Source organism: Alosa pseudoharengus, unplaced genomic scaffold (genome assembly GCF_046254945.1).
Source record: "Alosa pseudoharengus isolate Yale_2024_CS ecotype anadromous, Long Island Sound unplaced genomic scaffold, YU_APseudo_1.1 YU_APseudo_1.1_scf_1, whole genome shotgun sequence".
In the NCBI taxonomy this organism is placed as follows: domain Eukaryota; kingdom Metazoa; phylum Chordata; class Actinopteri; order Clupeiformes; family Clupeidae; genus Alosa; species Alosa pseudoharengus.
The window spans coordinates 3,611,695-3,635,945 of record NW_027468564.1 but is presented as its reverse complement, the minus strand read 5'-3'; the positions used below and the strand labels follow the sequence as shown (position 1 = coordinate 3,635,945).

General features: G+C 40.4%; 2 protein-coding genes and 1 pseudogene across 2 annotated transcripts; all 3 read right to left on the bottom strand.

Annotated features, from left to right (window-relative positions):
• Positions 1-928: 928 nt before the first annotated feature.
• Positions 929-3,482, bottom strand: LOC143135347 (E3 SUMO-protein ligase KIAA1586-like; annotated as a pseudogene).
• Positions 3,483-4,564: 1,082 nt separating this feature from the next.
• On the bottom strand, positions 4,565-15,993 carry LOC143135313 (uncharacterized). Its single transcript, XM_076296017.1, has 3 exons — positions 15,847-15,993; positions 11,882-12,200; positions 4,565-6,752 (listed from the first exon to the last, which is right to left on the bottom strand). Exons 2-3 carry the CDS (start codon positions 12,162-12,164, stop codon positions 5,449-5,451), a joined length of 1,587 nt encoding a protein of 528 aa, XP_076152132.1. The 5' UTR covers positions 12,165-12,200; positions 15,847-15,993; the 3' UTR covers positions 4,565-5,448.
• A 1,820-nt stretch (positions 15,994-17,813) lies between these two features.
• LOC143135324 (uncharacterized) lies at positions 17,814-24,040 on the bottom strand. The gene is made up of 3 exons (XM_076296025.1): positions 23,929-24,040; positions 23,425-23,735; positions 17,814-20,553 (listed from the first exon to the last, which is right to left on the bottom strand). Exons 2-3 carry the CDS (start codon positions 23,702-23,704, stop codon positions 19,382-19,384), a joined length of 1,452 nt encoding a protein of 483 aa, XP_076152140.1. The 5' UTR covers positions 23,705-23,735; positions 23,929-24,040; the 3' UTR covers positions 17,814-19,381.
• Positions 24,041-24,251: the final 211 nt, after the last annotated feature.

Genomic DNA, 24,251 nt, shown 5'->3' with positions numbered 1-24,251 from the left:
TTCAGCGCTTTTACGGCTATCTAGGGTGACCAGACGTCCCGAAAAATTCAGGACAGTCCCGATATCCAAGCAGTTGTCCCGAATCCCGCCCTAACTGTCCCGAAAATTATAGGCTACTCAATCAGAATACTGAGTAGTTATTTTCTGATATTTTCTGATTAAAAACTGTCCGTAGAGAGGTTGAGTCGACTGCATGCAGCCCCCGACGGCAGCTAAGTGTCTGGATGCAGCCCGGCTACTTTGTTTCTTTTTGACGTTCTATAATTAGGCGAGAATATGCACTGATTTAGCGAAGCCGAGGACATTGAATGTGCAGGCAGCGCCAGCGTGTGTGCAAAAAAAAATACGTCGGAAGTTCGGCCTAATGTCCATGTTCATTTTAACATAATCTACTTAATCTAACAATTATTTTGTATTCTTACTTAATGACCCATAAATTTGGCAAGGCTTGTTATTAGCGTTAGGCTATTATCCTTATTCTGAAAGGTCTGATTTCCACTGTTATGCGGTCATTGTTTTTTTTTGTTTTTTTCCCACAATGACATTTTGAGTTCATGATTTCTCTGTTGTATTTTGAGGCAGACTTGATGTTTGAATAAAAATGTATTTTGGTACAGGTTTGAAAATTCGCTGTAGGCCTACCATCCCCATTTTCTGTAAGAAATCTCTGCAGCGGCTCTCGCAACTCAAATACTCTGGCCAGTGACCTAAAGATGCTTGTTTTTTGTTGCTCATTCTAGCAGTTTAGCTAACTTCGTGTGACACTACCGTCAGTGTTCGAATTACCCCGTCGTTTTCGGGGGGGCCCACTTGGGGGGGTTGGATTCAACATCCAACATCCAATAGATTATAATAAGCAGGGTAGCCAGTTTATTAAAATGAAATATGACATGAAATGAAGCCTAATAACAAAGGCTATTGTCAAAAATGAATCTGAGCTAATTGTCAAATATTTTACGTGCACAACTGAACATCGCACAACTGAAAAAACTTGAAGTTAACACAAAACAGCTGTCTCGGCTAAGCATACTGGAGATAGTCCCAAAGTGGCCTATTGGTCTCTTTCTGGGCATTTTTCCCCGTTTTCCACGCAGTTGATGGACGATGCCCAGCCTTGAGCCATGATTTCACGAATGGCTTAGGGTTGAACTGGACCAGGGGAGGCGCATTGATGCTCAGAAAAAGAAGCGCGTTTAAGCTGTGCTCCCTTAAACAATTTCTGGCGTTGTCATCAATGTCATTAAGCGCAGAGAATCCTCTCTCGCATTCTGCCGAAGTAGGTAAAAACGTGTTGCCTGCCACGACGAGTTTCTTCAGGCAGGGACCTTCCCTTGCCCCTTGCAAGTCCCGATAGCCTACTCCTCGACAGCCTGCCTGGTTGGCTCGCCGAGCAGCTTGGCCAGGTTGTGAATTTCGTGCTCTCCGTATAAAACCAACTCCTCACGATCAGCTGGCCAGTACCGTTTGTCCAACGGTTTAAGAATCTTTACCAGATCTGAGTCGGGCAGGCGTTTGGTCAGACTGTCTATTACAGCTTGGTGAAACTGTAACCTGTTTATTTTCTCTTTGCCATCTCCAAGCTGAACTCCTTTAAAGATTCCAGCTGTGATGCGCTCCTCAGCAGCCTGCGAGGATTTACCACCAGAGATTTTCATTGCGCGTATCACCTCAATAGTTTGTGTGATCTGCTGGCTTGCTTGGATCAAGGTTATGTCCCTTCTCTGGAGTTTTTGCGAAAGGCTCTGAAGCTCACGTAAAACATCCTTCATGCATGCAAGGTCAGCTACAAAGCCTTTGCTCACGAGTTGCTTGTGGAGACCACTAAACTGACACTTGTCATGTTCCCTGCGCTTCGGATCCTCGCTTGCGTCCTTCAATTGCTTGGCTAACGGTGCATAATCCTGCCACACAGCCTGAACAGTTTTAAAACTACTGGAGACCCAGCGTATCGTGAAAATCTGCCCTATTTGCAGAAATCTTATCAAGTATCAAGTGTCTGGGCAGCTTCTCTCAGAAGTCTTTTATTTTGGGGGGATTGGTGGTAGACTGCATAAAGCTTAGACACAAACATTTCAAAATGGTTACATCCACTTGCGACCTTGAGTGAGTCACTGACGCCAAGTTCAAGCCGGTGGGCTAAACAGTGCACTGCTTGAACTGTGGGGAAATCGCTTTTAAGCCGTGATACCAGGCCAGACGTTTTCCCAGTGAGGACCGAAGCCCCATCTGTTGCGATCCCAATCAGATGGCTATTCAACCACTGATCATCCAACCCAGCATCCCGTAGACTTTCTCTAAGTGAATTGTAAATTGATTCAGCATCACAACCAATCAGTTCAACCAAGTCCAAAAACATATTCTCCATATCACCCTTGCCACTGATATCACTCCGAAGATAAATTATTAGATAACTCCGTCCATGTGTGGTGCTTTCGTCTATGGAGATGCTGATGCTGATGGGCGAGTTTGCAGTTTTAACCCATTTACTCCTAAAATGCCTGCTAAAAACGCCTATAGAATCCTATGGCATTCTAGACTAAATAACCTTATTTCCTGAGGGTTTTCTGAAAACACACTAAAAATTGTCAACGTCTACCAAAATTTAATATCTAAGCCTCTGTAGCACCTGGAAACATGAAATAAAAAGCATGCTGCGCTACGCAGCATCCAGCGGGAGGGTCAATGTTGCGCTATGCAGCATCCAGCGGGAGGGTCAATGTTGCATCATGCAGCATCCAGAGCGAATGGGTTAAGACTGGAGATCATTTTTCGTCTCATTTCATTAGCTATATGAACTGACATTTCTGTACATGTGCGATCGGACCTGTGTATCTTGCCCATGTTAGCCCCGTTTAGTGTCTGTAATGTGACCAAGGGATTCATTTTCGTGAAGGGAAGTCTCTCTTTCGCAATACAGTAGGCCGTTCTGAAGGAAGCTTCTGTTTCTTGGAAATCACGTGAAGTGGCATCAACTATAATGTTTGTGAACACATCTTTTTTTCTTTGTTCTGCAATGTCGTCAGCCTGCTTGTGCGCAACACTGTCTCTGTGTCTGTAGATTTTATTACGCATATGCTTCGCCTGGTCAGCACTTACTGTAGCGTTAATCCACTCAGTGGACAAATGCACTCCCTTCTCAGCTCCAAGCAGTTGCTTTGCCTCTTTACAAACTGTACAGCCAACATGCCCTTCGCGACAATAAATCCACCGATATCGCTCCCTCCACTCTTCGAAACTGGCTGGCTGACCATACTTTTGGGATATTGTCTGGGGTGTTTCTTTCTGTATTCTGCACATCATTTAGACTCACGCTAGCCTCCGCTAACTCTTCCTGGACTTCAGGTGGTGGGCTTTCCTCCCGCTGTCTTTTTGCGGTGGTAGTAAAACCAAAGTTGGTCAAATCTAGATTTCTTTTCGTTGCCATTTTAGTCTATGAATGCATTTCTGTAACAATTTTCTAATTTTCTAATATCTAAATCTAATTAAATTATACTTTTAACTTTTTCCACTGCTGCTAATTGTTCAATCGCTAACAACGCTCTAGCAAAATTCAGAGGAGGGTGAGATCGGACAGGACAGGGGGCTATTATGCGGAGCAGTGCCCCTGCAGTCTGGGGGGAAAATACACATTGCAACCAAATGTGTGGGAAAATGTAGATTATCATAGTTACGGGTTGGCAACTTGACAATGAATGAGTGGGCCCCCTCTGACAGTGATTTCGAGCAGAACTAGTAGTGCCCTGCCAGAACTAAGGGGGCGGGGCACTACCGGGCCCTATGGTAATTCGATCACTGACTACCGTTCGCCAAGAACTGATCAAGTTAAGTGAGCTGACTTGAGGCTGCGCAGCGCTGAAGGCGGGACAGACAGACGTAAGAAAATAGACCTTGCAAAATGCAAACATGCGTGCAATCAAACAACTGCATATAGGCCTATGCCATGTAAAATCGTGACATTATTGCGAATTAAATTGAGTTTAGTTTGCATGCATTTTTTTTTTTTTTTTAACTCATGTCATAGGCTACGGCCCGGTTAGGAATGTCCCGGGCCGCGGCCCGGTGGTTGGGGACCGCTGAGCTATCCAATATTCAGATGTCTGTAGTTGAAATGTATGTGCATAATTAATGAGATATTGTTAAATTACATCCATAAACATATAATTTCAGAAAACTTGTAATGCAAAAAAATATTGTCTCTACATAAATAATCAACTAGTAAAGTTTCATAATAATATCAAGGAGTTACATTTTTTACCCTATTCACCCATTCTGTGTTGCCTATGGAAGCCAGTTTTAGGCTTTATGCTAATTAGCAGGTTTAAAACTAAAAAATCAGCTAAGTAAATATGATATTCAGAATCAGCAACCAAAAATTAGGCAAAATACCCTCTTTATCAGTGTTTTCTCACATTTGACCCCCAAGTGATAGCTGTCCCAGTCTTAATTATGCATTATATAAATGATGTCATTTAAGTGTGAAAATGGATCATGAAAATTAGAAGACAAAAAAAACAATTTTTACAAGAAAATCCAGCGGGATTACACAAAACACCGTACTACAACCTTGAAGGGAAGCAAATTTATTTTGAGAAAAATACAACGTCACTCACAGTTATTGGCACTCCTACCTGTAATACCTTCTTAAGCCTCCCTTTGCCAATAAAACAGCTTGTAAATTCTCCTGTGACAACCTATAAAGTTTGAAAATACAAAGCAAGGGATTTAACATTTAAAATTAAGATTAAAGTCTTCACAAAATCTCCCCAGATAGTCCAGATTCCTAGGTCCACATTCTATAAAGTTTAGACAGAGTCTTTCTAATGAGGAGACACAGCACTCAAAAATCCTCCTTAGAAATGCATGGGGTTAGTTTGTAGCATCAACATGGCAGTTGTCTACACATATCACACCCCTTCCGCGGCAAAATGTTGACATGTGAATACATTGAGCCAATCATGTGCTGTGTTGTGAATACATTGAGCCAATAATGTGGCGTGTTGTGAAGACATCGTGCTAATCGCCGCTGGAGCAAGATTGGTGTCGTGAAGCCTTACGCACGCGCACTTCTGCCGAAATAATGCCCGATAAGTGCCCAAAAAGCATTGCAATATGGCCGCCGAGTGGAGGGAGTTGCCTAAAAGGACTGAAAGGTTTAGATCAGGGGACTGAGATGGCAAGAAAGTCATGAAGTACTTCTGAAAGTTCAGACACTCTGATTAACTTAAATACATTTAAATTAAATAGGAAAATGCTTTTGTAATGGTTTTGTATATAAGATTTTTCTAGGAGTGCCAATAATTTTGAGCAACATGTTTTCATTAAAATTATTTATTTCTTCATGAGATTTTCCTTTTTCTCAGAATAAACTTGCTTCCCTTCAAGGGTGGATTTTTCCTAATTGTTTTCATTGTGAGAGTAGAATTCCCATGCTGCCTTACGCTTGCAATTTTATTTTACGCTGCTAGGCAGCCTGGATTCCATGGAGCAAATTTTCGCCTCAGTTAGGGGACCAATCACAGAACTGAGGGAGGGCAGCAAGACGATGACGACACTCTCTCCAGTGTGTATACGCAGGTGATGTTTCAGTTGTGCGACTGTTCTAAAGGCATTTTCACACTGGGCACATTTATAAGGCTTCTCACCAGTGTGTTTCAGCATGTGGGTTTTAAGATGTGCATTTTGTGAAAACGCTTTTCCACACTGGACACATACATGGGGTTTCTCTCCAGTGTGTACTAGCATATGGGTTTTGAGATATGGAATTAGTGCAAAACCTTTTCCACACTGGGCACATATGTGAGGCTTCTCTCCAGTATGCGTCTTCATATGGATATTAAGATTTGAGCTCTTTGAAAAACTTCTTCCACATTGGTCACATTTATGAGGCTTTTCTCCAGTGTGCGTCATCATATGGGCATTAAGATTTGATCTGACTGAAAAACTTCTTCCACATTGGTCACATTTATGAGGCTTTTCTTCAGAGTGTGTGAGCATGTGCTGTTTAAGATCTGTGGATGTTGTAAAACCTTTTCCACAATGACCACGTATATGAGGCTTCTCTCCAGTGTGCGTCTTCATATGGGCATTAAGATTTGATCGGAATGTAAAACTTTTTCCACATTGGTCACATTTATGAGACTTTATTCCAGAGTGAGTGAGCATGTGCTGTTTAAGATTTGTGGATAGTGTAAAACCTTTTCCACATTGGACACATTTATAAGGCGTCTCTCCAGTGTGTGTCATCATATGGGCTTTAAGACTTGATCTCTTTGAAAAAGTTCTTCCACATTGGTCACATTTATGAGGCTTTTCTCCAGAGTGTGTGAGCATGTGCACTCTAAGATCTGTGGATGATGTAAAAGCTTTTCCACATTGGTCACATTTATAAGGCTCCTCACCAGTGTGTTTTAGCATGTGGGTTTTAAGACGCCAAGCACAGGAATACGATTTTTCACACTGGATGCATTTATGACGCTTCTTTCCTGTGTGAGTTAAAATGTGGGTTTTAAGAGTTGAAACTTTTGAGAATGCTTTTCCACACTGGGCACATTCATGTCGCCTTTTGCTACCAGGGTTATACTTCTTATTCACACCAACAGAGTGTGTTTGCAGATGTTTCTCAAGTTCTCTCAGGGTCGTGAAACTCTTCCTGCAGACCGTGCAGTGGTGCAGCGTTCCATCGAGTTGCAGGTCGAGTTCATCGTGCTGTCCATGGATCTTCTGTTGCGCTACATCTGGGTGTTCAGACACACCTGGAAGAGATACAATATGGATTTAGAATGGCGTATGTCCTACATCTAGTGATTCAATTATCTGATTTTATTATAGTCAGGTGCGACTTATATATGAAAAAAATTATATAATTGAACATGTTTTTAAATGTTAATTTATATTAACTGACATGAACCCTACATGAAACATTATTGTCTACAGCCTTGAGAGAGCGCTGTCAAATGCACAAGTCCTGTGCACTTTCAGTCAGAGATTAGTGCTTGTGCTATGCCTGAACACGCGTGCATACTTAAATCCTCAAATTATGGCCGGGATTTAGATAGATAGATAGATAGATAGATAGATAGATAGATAGATAGATAGATACATAGATAGATAGATAGATAGATAGATAGATACTTTATTGATCCCCAAGGGGAAGTTCAGGGGGTCTCAGTAGCATACAGACATCACACACAACATGCACTTACAGCAGAAATGGTAAATATAAGTATAAACATATAACCAAACTCCACTGTACAATAGAGACAGTAGGAGATAAGAAAAACTAACAAAACTAAATACACTATATAAATTAAATGTGAAAAATCCAGTGTGCTTGAGGGTGATCAAGCATGAGACGCTTGAAGCGACAGGGCCTGTAGTTCTGTGTGCATGGTGAGGTGCTCAAGAGAGTGAGTGTCATGGTAAAGGTGCAAAAGTAGTCCAACAGTAGTCCTGTAGTTCTGTGTGTATGGTAAGGTGCTCAAGAGAGCGAGTGTCATGGTGAAGGTGCAACAAGTAGTCCAACAGTAGTCCTTTAGTTATGTGTGCATGGTAAGGTGCTCAAGAGAGTGAGTGTCGTGGTGAAGGTGCAAAAAGTAGTCCAACATTAGTCCAACAGTGCAATAATAAGGTCTAGAGACCAGCATAAGTAATATGGACAAATAGGAGAGTAAAGTATAATGTAGACAAGGTAATATAAAAAAACTATATCAGTGCAAGAACAGGTTGAGGTAATAGGGTTACAGCCATTCAGTATTATTGAAGCAGAAGCCATTGATCATGTGTGCTATTATAACATGAAAAACAGTGTAGCAGGAAAACAGTAGTAAAAACATTAGGCTGTGGACATTAGTAAAACAGTAGTAAAACAGTAGTAAAGCAGTAGTGGGCAGTCAGTACTCAAACATGGAGAGGGTGGAGAGGCAGACAGACTAAGCAGAGAAGTCTATCTCTCCTCTTCCCTTTAGTGAAGCATTGAACAGTTCAATGGCCCTGGGGACAAATGACTTCCTCAGTCTGTCTGTTGTGGAAGTCGGTGAGCGAAATCTCCAGCTGATCAAGCACTTTTGCTTTTTAATAGTGCTGTAGAGTGGATGGCATTCATTGTCCAAGATGTTGATCAGTTTGTTCAGGGTCCTTTTGTCAGATATTGAAGTGATGCACTCCAGTTCAGCTCCCACTACAGAGCCAGCTTTCCTTACCAGCCGGTCAAGTCACCCCGCATCCTTCTTCTTTGTGCTTCCTCCCCAGCATACCACTGCATAGAAGAGGACGCTGGCAACAACAGACTGGTAGAACATCCTGAGGAGCTTGCCGCACACATTGAAGGACCGCAGCCTCCTCAGGAAGTACAGCCTGCTCTGCCTTTTGTTGTAGAGTGCGTCAGTGTTGGCTGGCCAGTCCAGTTTATTGTCCAGGTGGAGACCCAGATACTTGTAGGTGCTTACCACCTTCACATTGACCCCATCAATGGAGACTGGTAGCAAGGCGGGCTTAGACCTGCGGAAATCCACCAACATCTCCTTGGAAGTGTTGAGTTGAAGGTGAGTTGAAGGTGATTGAGTTTGCACCATTGCACAAAGTCCTCCACCAGGCTCCTGTACTCCTCCTCTTGCTCGTCCCTGATACACCCCACAATTGCAGTATCGTCAGAAAACTTCTGCATGTGGCATGACTCGGTGTTGTAGCAGAAGTCAGATGTGTACAGGGTGAACACACACATTCTATTTATAGCCGGGCCTCAGATTCAGACAAATAAAAGCCAGTATAATTTTGTTTCAATTTTCTTAATAATTTATATTGTTGGTTGGTTTAATATTGTTGCCAATGAAAAGTCATCGTCCTACACCATTAGTCTCCAACATGTTGCTCTCAAGCTACCAGTGGCACGCAACCCCAGGTTAACCTACATTTAAACACAATTGTTGCTGCCAGGCATCAGCCTACGAATTTTATAAAAAAAAGTAAATCATGCATAATTTAAAAAAATAAGTAAATCTAGGCTATCTCAGACCTCTTTGCCTATACGGAATAAGGTTTCCCTTGCAGCACAGCACACGTTCCATGAATGAATGAAAGCGGATGCCTTATCTCGCAATAAGCGAATGGAAATCCCGACACTCTTTCATACATGAAACTTAATAGTGAACCATTACCATTGATAGCCTACCGGTATGCCGCGCCAAACGAAAAGTATAGGCCTATGTCTCACAGTAAAACGCAAGAAATAAAGGCCTATAGCTGACTCGAATACAAGCCATGGTCCAAATATAATTTGAGGATTTACGATAGTCTGTCCCCTAAACATTCCTCACCCGTTATCTAGACATGCATGAAAACATTTGAAAACAAAACTCAATGTCATGTAATATTTGCTATTAATTATCCTAATTATCCTTAATGTTCTCTCGCGTTATATTATAGGCTGTCGGTTCCTGATCGCTAAACGTTTGTTTTCCTTTCCTGTCGATAGTGGTTGCTGTAGAAGCACCTATACTATAATTTGAATTTATTTTTAATCCTGCTTGTGACTCCACATCGCCCAAAACGCTTGATAGCATTGTATTCTCCACATATTTTGGATACATTTTGGTGTACCACATGGTATTTTCTTTCAGTGAATCTTTTGCTTTGCAATTACCTTCATGCCCTCCTCTTGGCTGCCTTCACTCTTTCGTCTTCATTAACATTAATCTTTTTGGCCTCAATAATCCAGTTACATAGTCTCTATTTTTTGTTTTGAATTTGGTGAAATACATTTCTAAATAAATGCGACTTATAGTCCGGTGCGACTTATATATGTTTTTTTCCTGTTCATGACGCATTTTTTGTCTGATGCAACTTATACTCAGGAGCGACTTATAGTCCGGAATATACGGTAATTAATTTATAGCCATTTTCAGAGCTTTGCAGAGGGGAAATTACACAACATACGTCTGATCCGATTGGATTTTTTAATTCAACTGGAAAATGTTCTTTTATTGACATAGTTTTACTAATGTTTGTGAAATACCAAAAGAGCCAATAATGTTGGAAGTTGAACAAAAAGTATTATTCACCACAATGCTTAAAATGACTTGAAGTTTCAAAGGGCTATAGTTTTGCAACGATTAGTGATGCAGATATACCATTTAAGATCTATGCATAGATTTGGTCTACAAACACCTGTAAATTTTTTCGGAGAGGGCCACCTGCCAAATTTTGCTGATATTGGGTGATTTCACACGGAATGACCCAAAAGTAAATTAAATCCCAAACCAAAACGAAAATCTTCTGCTTTTGATAGTCTAACGGTAGGCTGGTTACAGGAAGTGTTGAACAGTGTTGGCTCACATTAAGAGTAGTCCTTTACTTTATTTCCAAAGAATAAAATTCTACAACAGAAGCCTAATAAAAAATAAAGGCCTGCCTCGAAGCCTGCCCCAAATAAAAGGCCTGTGCTTTGCGCAGCTTAAGTAAATAAAAGACCCCGGCCACCAGTGTTGTGCCTGAACGCATTCATTGAACGATAGTTCATGAACTCGTTCATATTTTGTTCTTATTTAAGTATTGAAATTGCATTTGGTGTTGGCCTCCATTTCATGTTTGCTGCCCACACGAGCCTGGGCCGTAACAAATAGAACGACGTGGATTTATGCAACTTCCATAAAAACAGAGCACAGACTATATAAAACACTCTCTAGCATTAAGTATTAAAGTCAAATTTGAATAGAACGTGGCCAAAAGCTATTAATTAGTCTTCCTGTTAAAGATCTCGAGATCGGTGATTTAGCCTACTGTATCTGATCAGTCATTTACCATTCACAATAGCTGCGTTTCCTGAATCCTTACATTCAGGCATTCAAATGAAATGTAATTAAATAGCCTATAAATATTCTTTCTGCCTGCTTGCATGAGGGAAACATCCCAAAACAATGGCACCCATACAATTGCTGTTGCTTTGAGAAGTATTTCTCATGCATGCATCATGCAACCATGCAAAAACAATGCAACTATTGTAATTATATTTTACATTCAAGCAGTCCTCTGATGTGCATGTTTTCACAAACCTTTGTGAACAATCTTAGCACTTTAACATTGACTACTTTGAAGTGCATGTACTGTATAACAATATAGCATAACAATAATAATTGTGATATCATAATGATAATTTTATGAGGGGTTCATGTAGGTGACCCCAAAGTATGCCTTGACTGGGCCTCAGGTAAAAAAAGTTTGAGAAAGGCTGATGTAGGCGACAAAGCAGCGTTGTATGATCCTTTATGCAAGTTTTCCGACAATGTCGTTGAGGATGGGAAAATTCGTACATTTCTGTGCAAACTTTGCCCACCGGCTTTCAAAATGAAAATCCGCTCTTCACTCACATTTACAGCAATCAAAAGACAGTCAATACAGATCCTCGACCCAATAGGCCTATGGGCTGTGGCAATAATTTTGAAAAGTAATAGTAAAGTAATTTGAAAAAAAAGTAATTTGAAAAGTAATTTGAAATTTGAATTTGAAAGTAATTTGAAAAAAAGAACTATGAATTAGTGCATTTCGTGGAACTGTGAACTTAGTTCAAAATTTTTAATTATGTGTAATTATGTGTAGTTTGAATTATTATAGTGCACTTTAACACTGCCGGCCACAATTTGAGGATTTTACAGTGTGAAGGGGAAAAAAAGCAGGAATTTTCCTTTAACAGCATAGCCTACTAATTGGTTGTGGTCTTTGAACCCAAGACTGCCTTTTACTAATGAGCTGATATTGAGAAATGAAACTTTGATTCAGGTTACACAACAAAAATCTTTCTTGTGGTTGCTATGGTTATCATTAATATACAGTTTTTTTTAACATGGTTACAAGGGATTCACATCTAGAAGGAGGATCTGAAAGGACTTACTTCCCAGCAGATAATCGAGTTCTTGTTCATCATCTTCAATCTTCACTTCGATCTCCGCGGTTGTCTGTTTTGTTTCATTGTAAGTAACGTTGGACTCTGTGACGTCTGTTTCAGTTTTACAGTGAACTTCTGCAAAGGGCTTTTCATCTTCATCTGGACATGAAATCATATGACCACATTCCTCCTCTTTTATATCTTCTTCTTTCACCATCACGCTCAGTTGGTCAAGCTGCCGCGTGTCAGTAACGTTACAGCCAGAACTAAACGAAAGTCCGAGATCCATGTTCCCAACGGACCAAAGGATCCCATCCAAAGTTTTCTATAGTCAGAACACCACAAAAACAAAAGGTTGCCATTAAAGATCATGTTTCGCTTTAAATAAAATAAACAAAAACAACATTACCTGTTTCGTATTGCTTATGGCTACTTGGCTTAGGCTACTAGAATCAATCACTTCGAGTAACGACAGCTGTTATTGGGTCTAACAATTAGCGTGTTTCCATCCAACTCATGCAAATTAGTGATTCGCATCTGTGGTAATGCGCATAAATAAAATGCGCATTAGTCAGCGTTTCCAACACCTATTGATTCTAAGTATTTGGGGACACTTTGCCTACGTTGAGTGAAATGGACACCCTCCTCTCTGTGGTCAGAATAGCCTAGGCCCTAGGCCTAATTCATTCCTTCATTTTGAAAATATTTTGTTTAATATCGATTAGAAGGAGAAGGCGGAGAATGTTTAAATTGCACAATCGGCAGCTTCCCATCGCCAGAGACCGCCATACACTTGGGAACGACCAAGGTCTCAGCAGTTTTTTTCATTTGGTCAAATTTGGCACTTCACTCTAGAGCTGAAAATTTTTGCCCGAACCAGACGGGAAATGGATGCTTAGGAGGTGAAACAGAGGCTGGCCTCTGGCGACTGGCGTTTTAGTTGCATCGGCAAAGAAAGCAAAGTATGAGTTGTGGAAAAGTTTTGATCAAGTGCATAATGAGAATAATGAGACAGTGGTTATGTAAAATCCAAAGGATGCAACATTCTGTAGAACGACAGGGAATTCGTCAACAAGGCATGTTGATCAAAGCAGCAAGTGCCCATCAGGATCACATCGTTTGTTAGGCTACAGCAACAAAACCAAACCCTGCAAAGGTGAAACAAATGATTACGGAGAGGAAGTGTGTCAGCTTTTGCTGTAAAGAATAGGCCTTTTAATATCGTAAATGGCGAGGGGTTTGAAAAGCTGGCGCAAGAACTAATTAATGTCGGGGCTGCGTATGGGAGGGTTCCCGCAAACTTCAGAATGCTGAGAGGACTTAGGCTATTTTATTTCTTTGTTCCAACTTCCAAGTGAATGTTACTCATTCTTGACAAAAGGCAAAAGAGCCTGCGGACATTTGAATAATGTTGGGCTGTAAACGGGTTCGAGCTTTTACAAAACGGTCAGTCTCTGGCTCGGTCAGGGCTCAGGCTGATTTCTGTGGGACTTGTAGGGCCTAACTTTTAAGGCCCGATTACAGCTCTACCTGACCAACAGTGGGTGGAGACCAGGGCTCCGAACCGGTTCAAGGTTTTACAGAATTTTACGAGGAGCGGAAACGGAAACGAAAACAAAATGGTCTTCAACTGTTCCGGAACAGAAACGTTATTCTGAAATCCACAAAACCGGTTAATAACGTTTTTTTTTCGTTCTCTATATAACAGCCTAATAATTTGATTTCTGCAGTTTGAAAAAAAAAAAAAAAACGAATAAATGGACCTTTGGTCCAAATGTGTATATTTTGTCTTGCTGTTGTAATGTAACCTATCCGTCTGCCACTTCGGATCTTAGGCCAGCTCGTAGCGTAGGCTACTGAAACTGATTTGGAAATTGTTTGTAGCCTATGCGTAATAGCCTATTTTGCCTGTCCACGCCTTGTCGTTTTAAAGTCGGGATTTGAAATGTTTGCGCAATTATAGCCTATTCTATGTAGAAGAGTTAAACTGGAAATTTGAGATAGGCCTTGTCAGCAACAGACAGGTTCGTTTATAAACAGGGTTGGAATTATAGCGCAAGCCTTTGAAGATCTCCATATGGATAAAACTTAGGCTACAACCAGGTAAGGAGTTTAGCACGTATCCAGAAATATTTTTGATAAGAAATTATTTATAGGCATAGGTTAGGCTTACAGTAAGTCTGTAGGCTATGACGGATAGCCCATCTGAATGTTTTTGGATGCCGCCTGTGATTTATTATTTTTGGGCATAGCTACGGTATAGGCTAAATCAAGGGGAAATAATGAGTACGTCTATTCTAAGGTAAAGTCCACAAAAATAGACTTGATAGGCCCGCCAAACACTGCCGGAACTTTAAGAACGAACGATATTTTGCGTTCCGAACCGGTTCAGGACCGATATGTTGGTGGCGGAACGCATGCAAGAACGAAAACGTTAAACATAGGCCTACCTGAACCGTTCGGAACGGAACGTTTGAAAAATAATTTCGTTTTCAAGCCCTGGTGGAGACCTTTAGATTCAGCAAGTCAGGGTTTGAAGAATTATGCCGAATGATAGACCCGGCTGTTGCCCCGAGTAGGCCTACTCGTTGTCGGACGTCTATCCCAACAAACAAGCCATCGCATCTATCTATCCATAAATTGCAGGAACGTCTGTCTGTCTGTCAGCGTGTCGTTCGGCAATTCGATTTCAAACTTGCCAGGTGTCTTGCTACTGGCATGAGTAGCCTAAGTGCAGTGCATAGTTTGACATTGTTTGGATAAGAAAAGCAAAATATATTATTAAATATCGGTAAAAGAAGCACACGTTGGCTTTCTCCGCTCTACCATAGCCACCCTCTCACACAGCACTGCGCAGGACCAGAGAGAGGATAAGCGGAGATTTGGCAGCACTGAATCATGGTTAAAATGCAAGATGTTTGATTATCATGTCTGACCTCAACAATAAAGACTCCCTGTATGTTTGCTTGCATAAAATGATTACGCGGATTTTGCAATAACATGCCAACAAACACGGGTATGTAGTGGCTATTCAAAATTACATGAAAAGTATGTGCAATAAACTGACGCTTTGAATAGCCCAGGCTACATTTGGATGTGAGACTTTGAACAAACTACAATTCCGACTGCAAGGTCCCAAATTGAAACAAACGATAGGCTAATGGTCCCGAATTTAACGTTTCAGAAGACGTGCCACAAAGCTGGCAAACAGAGCAGTCACTTATGCTACCAAACACTGCTTTTGAGTCACATGGTTGCAAATGTCAACTCACAAAATGGCTTGTCTTCACTATCAGGAAAGTTATTCAATAAGCTATAGCCTTAACTCAAAACATTTGTTATGCCATTCTGATCTGTAGAAATGTCACATGCAGTCATGCCTAAATTCTGCTTACTGCACATTAATTATAGGCTAATATATTATGATATTCAGTATTGAATGATTAGCTGGAATGATGTTTTTCCCTATCATCCTATTGTTAAAGCAGGCATAATTGCTGGCATGTAACTTAATTGGCCTACAGGTTTTCTACAGAAATGTTTGAACGGGCACTGCACTAGTTGTATAAACTTGCGAAGTGTGCCGAATACAGTTGTTGGCGAAAACTTTAGCGTCAGCAAAACAACTGTGCACCGATGTGTGTATTCAGTTTGTTTTATTCTACGGAAACAAGCAGCACATCAAGTTGCCTAATGTTAGGGAAGCGCCAGAGATTGCTGAGATTCTCTGAAGGTTACGTCACACGATGCGAATAAACCGTTTCCATCGACTTTATTCGCATTATGCGCATCGAAAGTTAATCCACCCCACCCCCTAGCGAATCAAATATAGATGAGCATTAGGATTTGTGATGCGTATTTCACGTGTTTCCAACCGGGATTTCTTATTCGAATAGATTAAATGCGCATTATGAAGTTGGATGGAAACACGCTAAATGTCGCCAAGTTAGTTAGACATTAAACAAGCCTACCTAAAACAAGTCCGCTGCTCCACACACGGAGGTAGTTGATCTGATGTTATGTAGAATAAGATGTGAAACCGTGTTTATCTCCACAAAACTTCTTGAACCAACATCGCTAACAACACTTAGAAAATATTTGTGGCTTGTGGAACTGCCTCGTGGACCGTGGTTGGCAAATATTGGCAGACAACTATGCAATACTTCCACCACCTGGAATGGAGTGTTACTGCAGGCATTGTGATTTGAATCTGTCGGTTTGGGTAAATGAATGGATGTATGTTATTTGTCTTGATGGAAATCGTTTCTTGCACGTGACCAATCTGGGGTTAGTGAACACACGTCACAAGATCCCTGTCTCTCTGTGTGCAAGGGATTTGCCTTGATGCCACTGTTTCTCAGAGCTATCAAATAAATGTTAATTAATGTTATTAGAGAAGCCTAATTTCAACACAAGTAAGCAAATATTCATACTATTTTGAATAATCAATTTGATTGTACAAAGCAGTTTAATTAGTCTGAGCGAATTAGCCTAGAAAAGGGTCAAAGGTGGAAGTAAATAGAGTACTTAAGCATATTTGGTATCATTTGAATCATACTTTTCTGTAGATTAAGACTTTGTGGTGCCTACAGCGCAGAAAAAAATATATGGCTTTGAATGGAGCATGGTACAATGACTTTTGGGCCAAAAACGTATGATAGTACATCTTGATATTAGATGATATCTCCTAAGCCAATTGAAGGATATTCATCAAACTTGGTCTACTTACCCACTATAAGTTGTCAAAGAGCTGGCAAGACAATATAGGTCTTGAGGTCAAAGGTCAAGGTTACAAGGGGTCATACAAATAACTTGCATGCAGAGTTTGGTTCATATCTCCAAAGCATACTGATGGATCATCATTAACTCTAGTACATTTATTGTGTATACAAGTTAGATGAACTTAGGGGCTGTTCATTATTTATTTAAGGGGCCACCGGAGGGATTTTGAGTACTTCAGTCAAAAGTTACATCACTCCCTTGCCTGCAATTCTTTTTTCAATGACCCTCCGACAGAATTTACAAAATAGACACACCCTCCCCTGCCAAAGGCGCTGCTTTGCACAATGAAGACATACTGTGATAACATCCTGAAATCAACCTCTGCTTTCTGATCTTACACATCACACTCCACCAAGATGGTGGCCATTTAGGTAGATTTACTCACTAACATTGTTGTGGAAACACAATAAGCATGAAAACTAAACGCACACTTCCTGCATAACATTACTTCAGATACTGAGTTATCCTCTAGTATTCACATGAAATAAAAAAACATTGAGACCATTCAACAAAGCACACTGGGTAACAGCAAATTCAACACATGAACTGATTGCTATGGTCTTGTCTCTAGGCTTCCTCAGTCATTGTATATTTTAGCATATAAACATAGCATTTAAAATACATTTTCCACGATATACTAATTATTTCAGATGCTGTTACCAACAAGTAATTCATGTGACATGCATTGTGTTCATGTGTCTTCATGGATAGATAGATACTTTATTGATCCCCAAATAATAGATAGATAGATAGATAGATACTTTATTGATCCCCAAATAATAGATAGATAGATAGATACTTTATTGATCCCCAAGGGGAAATTCATTAGAAAGTCTCTGGTAGCACTAACTAACGCTGCACTAACTTGTCCTTATCGCACCTTGCTTCCCTTGTTGGAAGTCGCTTTGGTTAAAAAAAGTGTCAACCAAATGTAATGTAAATTCCAAATGTAATGTAATGTAATGTAAATTCCAAATGTAATGTAAATTTCAAGAAATCCATGGTAACCCCGTTCTTCATCCATTGTCTGTGTTAAAATGCAACTCTGAGAATGTTTTGTTAAACATTACAACCTTCTACTGTTCTACAGAAAGTTACAAACAAACGTTTTGGCCATGGATTTTCAGAAGTCAAATAATAGAAGACGCATTTGAACTTCATTTAAATAATATTTATTACATTTCCTTTGCAGATACATAACATGATATTTTACTATCCAGCTTTGTAACTTTCATGATGAAATGGATATAGTGGAGGAGATGTACTAATATATTTGTGCCCATTTTCGGCGTAAGAGTGTGCATTAAGTTATTTCATATTCCGTTGCATTTTCGGCGTAAGAGTGTGCATTAAGTTATTTCATATTCCGTTGCATGAATGAAAAACTTGCCTTTTTCGCCACGTTGAAAGACGTTGTTTACTTTTGTTTGACTATTTATGTGTTTCGCTTTTTCACATCATCCACTTCCTTGTCAGGTGTCACACACAACACAACCAACATACAGTTGAACACAACATAGGCTACACTTCAAATGATTGGATCACCACCCAACCCACCCTACATATGAAACGCTAGGTCAAATTCAAGACCTCAGTGGTTCCATGTTGGTGGAATGAGTTGCCCTGTGCTCTCCGTTCCTGTGATAGTTTTGGGTCTTTCAAGATCTAAAGGCATATCTGTTCAACATGCACTTAGTTAATTAAGTGTTTATGCTTTTAAGTCTGCAGAATGACATAAGATTGCCACAAACAAAATAATTGGGTTTACACCCCATGTTGCCCGTGCAGAAGGGGGATAAAGTTGACCATAGGGATGTAACGGTATGAAAATTTAACCTCACGTTTATAGTGACCAAAATTAAAAGGTTTTTGGTATTATCACGGTATAAAAAGACGCAGAGTGGCTACATAATACAGTACACGTTTTGCGGTGAAAATGTTCCGCCTTTTAAAATCAGGTGTAACCTAATCCGTAACGCAGTTAAATCCATCAATTAGACAACAGAATAAGTAGGGTACCAGTTTTTTTTCATTGTACCAGGCCTACTGTATGTCAAAAGCAGGCTCGGATGAAGCTGGGAAGGATTAAACACACAGTTTCCACACCGTGGTAATCAACTGTGATAATTATGATATTTGAAATGAAAACAGTAATTGTTATCGTCAAGATTTTTATCGCGGTTTACCATTATACCGGTAATCGTTACATCCCTAGTTGACCATTTTGGCTCCTTCACTTTTCTTTTAATTTGTCCAACTTCAGGCATGTCCCACAGGGAGCGTAAAAGAAGATTTGAAGTGCAGAGGTAGAGTTTGGCCCCAGCTGTGGCGCAACTGGCTGGGGCACCTGCACCGTACGCCGGTGACCCGGGGTTCGATTCCCGCCCCGTGGTCCTTTCCGGATCCCACCCCTGCTCTCTCTCTTACTGTCATTCTCTACTGTCCTGTCATTAAAGGCCAAAAAAATATACTTTCAAAAAAAGAGGTAAAGTTGAACACTTTTACGTTTGCCACAATGTGGCATACTACTGCAAGAAAAAGAAAATAATGGGTTTACATTTCATGCTATCCTTTCAACAGGTTAAAGCAATTGGTGTTTTTATGGACAAATCTAGGTCTATTTATGTCATCTTCAGAGATGCATACAGCGAATTGCTCGAGGGATATCACCGGGCACCCTCCCCATTCTTATTGAGTAACCTCTAGGCAACAAGAAAAAAATATTTAACCGACAAGACCAGGTTCACCAAGATTCTGGCCTTTGACTCCTGGACTAATACGACGCTTCTTTCCAGTATGCGAGACTATGTGGCTTTTAAGATTTGAATTTTGTGAAAAAGCTTTTCCACACTGGGCACATTTGTAAGGCTTCTCTCCCGTGTGTAAGAGCAAGTGGCGCTTAAGACCTGTGGATGTTGTATATCCTTTGCCACACTGGGCACATTTATGAGGACTCTCTCCAGTGTGTACTGCCATGTGGCATTTAAGATTGGTAATGTGTGAAAAAGCTTTTCCACACCGTACACATTTATGAGGCTTTTCTCCACTGTGTGTAACCATGTGATTTTTAAGACCTGCAATTTTTGAAAAAGCCTTTCTACACTGAATACATTTATGAGGCTTCTCTCCTGTGTGTAATTTAATGTGGGTATTAAGATTTGACCTTTTTGAAAAAGCTTTTCCACACTGGGTACATTGATGAGGCTTCTCTCCAGTGTGTGTTAGCATGTGGCTTTTAAGACACCAAATTTGTGAAAAAGCTTTTCCACACTGGGTACATTCATGAGGCTTCTCTCCAGTGTGTATTAGCATGTGCCGTTCAAGACCTGTGGATACTGTAAATGCTTTTCCACACTGGACACATTTATGAGGCTTCTCTCCAGTGTGTGTTAACATATGAGTTTTAAGATTAGAAGGCAGTGGAAAACCTTTTCCACACTGGACACATTTATGAGGCGACTCTCCAGTGTGCATTCGTACGTGGATTTTAAGATACGAGTATGTTTTAAACGCTCTACCACAGTGAACACAGATGTGAGTATTTGTGCCAGTATGTGAGAGCATGTGGGTTTTAAGATTTGAACTTTGTGCAAAAGCTTTTCCGCACTGGATGCATTTATGAGGCTTCGTTCCCGTGTGAATTAAAATATGGGTTTTAAGATTTGAAACTTTTAAGAATGCTTTTCCACAGTGGGTGCATTCATGTCGCCTTTTGTCATCAGTGTTCTGCTGTTCATTCACACTGACAGAGTGTGTCTGCTGGTGTTTCTCAAGTTCACTCAGGGCTGTGAAACTCTTCCTGCAGACGGTGCAGTGGTGCAGCCTTCCTTTGAGCTGCAGTTCATCATTCTGTCCATGGATCCTCTGTTGTGTTACATGTGGGTGTTCTGATACATCTGGAAGAGTTACCATAGAGACTTAGAATTAGAATAAAGAGTTACCATAGAGAATTAGAATGAGAGGCAGATGGTCAAAGAGGCAGTCGTGATGGTTGCCGGTTCGAACCCTGATCAGTAGGAACGGCTGCCCTTGTGCCCTTGAGCAAGGCACCTAACCCCTCACTGCTACCCGAGCGCCGCTGTAGCAAGGCACCACCAGACTCACCAACAGCTTCATACACCAGGCTGTTAGGATGCTGAACTCTCCCCCCCCCCCTCCACCCTCAGCTACATAACATCCTGGACTTTGGACCCACAATGGCTGCCTTGCACTACTCCACTTGTACACTTGCACACTTTGCAACTTGTTGTTGTCCTGTTGTCCTGAAAACACAACACTTCTGCTGCTCTTACATAACTTGCACCACTATGCCACTTGCTTACTTAGGTCAAACAGAACTACCTCAGCCATTTATTGGCCTGACTTTGTAATATTATATTGACTGTCTATGCACAATTTCAACCCAATTTTGCTGCTCTTATTTCTTCATTGTATGTGCCTTCTTATTTACTCATTTATTGTTTACTTGAATGTTATGTTTGTCTGTGGACTTAATTGGTAAAATATGTCTTGTCTTCACCGTGGGATAGTGAGAAACGTAATTTCGTAATGTGAAGAAATTGACAATAAAGTAGTCATCATAATGGTGGATTTCTTAATCTACTTAAATAATTTTACAATGTTTCCAAGACATTAGTATATTCACACTGTATACTACAACATATACTCATACCAACACGTTGGTATTGCGTTATCCCAATCCTGGAATTAGTGAAACACACTCGGCACACAGTGAATACACAGTGAGGTGAAGCACACACTAATCCCGGCGCAGTGAGCTGCCTGAAACAATCCCACATGTCTACATTCAATGCTATGAAGCCAAAAAGTTTGTTTAGATCCAGTGACACTGACATCATGAACACAGAATGTCACACTTCAGTACTCTATTCAGCAATTAAATAGTACCCAATACAGAAATATTCACCTTCAAATAGAATTAAAATGCATGTGTATGTGGTTGATCTGATACACCTGGAAGAGTTACCATATGCACTTAGAATGATTGCTAGAGGCAGATGTTCTACATTCAGCAATTAAATATAGATAGATAGATAGATAGATAGATACTTTATTGATCCCCAAGGGGAAATTCAAGTTTCCCCAAGAAATTAAAATATGATACGCAAATATTTAACTTCAATTACAATGCATACGTGTGCGTAAGTATATATAAAAATAGGTGTAATCACTAGTAATGACAGAAGACAGAGAGGATCAGTGAACTGACAGGGAATTTTAACATAAATCTTTTCTAATGTGAGCTAGAATGTGTAGATTAAGTTTTGTGGACGTTGTGAAAGCAGATTTTGTTTTTAAATGGTGATGACTTACACAGTACTCCATTACCATAGATTTGATTAATTTGTTTTTTGTCCCCCTCATCAATCTACACACAAAAGCCCACTCCAATACTATTTGGACAGGTGTTATTCAAAATAAAAGCCCACTCCAATACTGTTTGGACAGGTGTTATTCAAAATAAAAGCCCACTCCAATACTGTTTGGACAGGTGTTATTCAAAATAAAATTGGGAAACAGGTGTTATTCAAAATAAAATTGGGATCCAGTGATTCTGCCGTCATGGAAACGCTACGTCACACTTCGGAACTCTATAGACCCTTTCAAGAGAGTTCCATTATCAGCATCATAGTTGGCCCCACAAGGCTTCCGTTTTAACATTCCATATGTTATCTTAATGCAGAGGAAGTAAATTGGGAACCAAATAGAATGTTCAAGCATTGTTTTTGTTTTTATTGTTGAAAGGGTCTATAAAGAAATGTTGTTATGACGCTTACAGTTGAGCTCTGGTGCTTTCTACTGCTCTCAGTGGTCTGTGATGCTTCTACTACTTGATTGGAGTCCACCTGTGCCTACAGGAGTTCATTAGACATTATTAGGAGAGGCACACATCTGTCTATATAAGGACTAACAGTTGATGGTGTATGTCCATGAGATCCAGGGTTCCTTTGTGGAAGAAACCTTACAGAAAGACAACAATCAGTGCAGCACGCCTCCAATCAGCCTCTATGGTAAGAGTGGCCAGACAGAAGCCATGCTGGGTGTTTGCCAAAACGCAGTTGAACGACCCTCAGACCATGAGAAGTAAAATCATCTGGTCTGGTAAAACAAAGATTGAATTATTTGGCCACTATTCCCAACGGTGTGTGTGGAAGACACCAGGCACTGAGCTGCACTGATGGTTGCCATTTTGTAAGGGTGCTCCCATCTCCACAAAGGAACTCTGGATCTCATTCATAGTGGCCATTGGGTCCTTGGTTACCTGTCTAACCAAGACCCTTTGTCCTGAATTACTCAGATTGGCTGGGCAATCGCAGCATCTACAGGCAATTGTCTCAACCTCGTGCCCTGGTTTTCACTCTGACATATACCATCATCTGTGAGACCTAGACAGATACTGTATGTGTGCCTCCTAATAATGTCTGATGAATTCATTTAGGGCACAGATGGACAACAATAAAGTTGTAGAAGCATCTAAATACTTGTAAATGATGAAAAAATGAAATGAAAAAAATATTTTCTATACATTTATAAAACACTCCATAAAGTATCTATCTATCTATCAAACACCTGTTTTTTTGTGTGTGGAGTAGGCTATTGTGTGTAGATTGATGAGGGGAAAATATATCAAGCCCATATTAAGATGAGCCTGAAATATAACAAAATGTGGGAAAACGTGAAAGGGTGTGATCTTTTCTAAATGTACTGTAGGATCTTCTCTAAATGCGGGATCCGAGATGACTTACTTTCCAGCTGATAATCGTGCTCATCCTCTTCTTTCTTCACTTCAATCTTCACTGTAGTTGTCTGTAGCGTTTCAGTGTTAGTAACGTTCGGCTCTGCAATGTCCGTTTCAGTTTTACAATGCAGCTCTGCAAAGGGCTTTTCTTCTTCATTTGGACATGAAATCATATGACCATACTCCTCCTCTTTTATTTCTTCTTCTTTCACTACCACTTTCAGGTCAAACTGGTGTGTTTCAGTCACGTTACCGTCAGAGGAGCTCAACGGCAGTCCGAGATCCATGTTCCCAACAAACCAAAGACGATACTATATCCTACAAAGCCAGAGCAACACAAGAAATAGAATGGCTGTCAATGTGTTTTTCATTTTTAAGAAGGCAACATTAACTCTCAGATGAGTAACTGGGTCTTGGATCTCCTCGTTTAGTGATACATTCATGTTAGCAACAATATGTTAATTTAGGATGAATAAATCGTATCGAATCACATTCACGTAACCACGCCTACCTCAAGCAAGTCTCCTGCTGTGCACAATGTATTTTGGTAAGCTATGTTTAGAAAGCTGTCAAATAGTGTTTATCTCCGGAAAGTTTTGCATTGCTAAACGAACGAACTCCCATGTAGAACTCATTGGAAAATGTTTGTATATGAAATTACTCGTGGTTGGCGAATCAACTAGACAACTACATACTGCCACCGCCTGGAACGGAGTTTGATTGCATATTGGGAAATTCAGCCTTTTGACTCGGGTACAGGTTTGTGTCAACTTGGTTGAAGTCACTGACTACTAGAACTATATGTCACTTGCAATGCACATCAAGGTTGATTCT

Excerpts from the sequence above, each read along its gene's own strand:
- LOC143135313 (XM_076296017.1), bottom strand. The coding sequence starts at position 12,164 with ATGGATCTCGGACTTTCGTTTAGTTCTGGCTGTAACGTTACTGACACG. Across the intron at positions 6,753-11,881 it reads ACTCGATTATCTGCTGGGAA|GTGTGTCTGAACACCCAGAT; the intron begins GTAAGTCCTTTC and ends TATCTCTTCCAG.
- LOC143135324 (XM_076296025.1), bottom strand. The coding sequence starts at position 23,704 with ATGGATCTCGGACTGCCGTTGAGCTCCTCTGACGGTAACGTGACTGAA. Across the intron at positions 20,554-23,424 it reads GCACGATTATCAGCTGGAAA|ATGTATCAGAACACCCACAT; the intron begins GTAAGTCATCTC and ends TAACTCTTCCAG.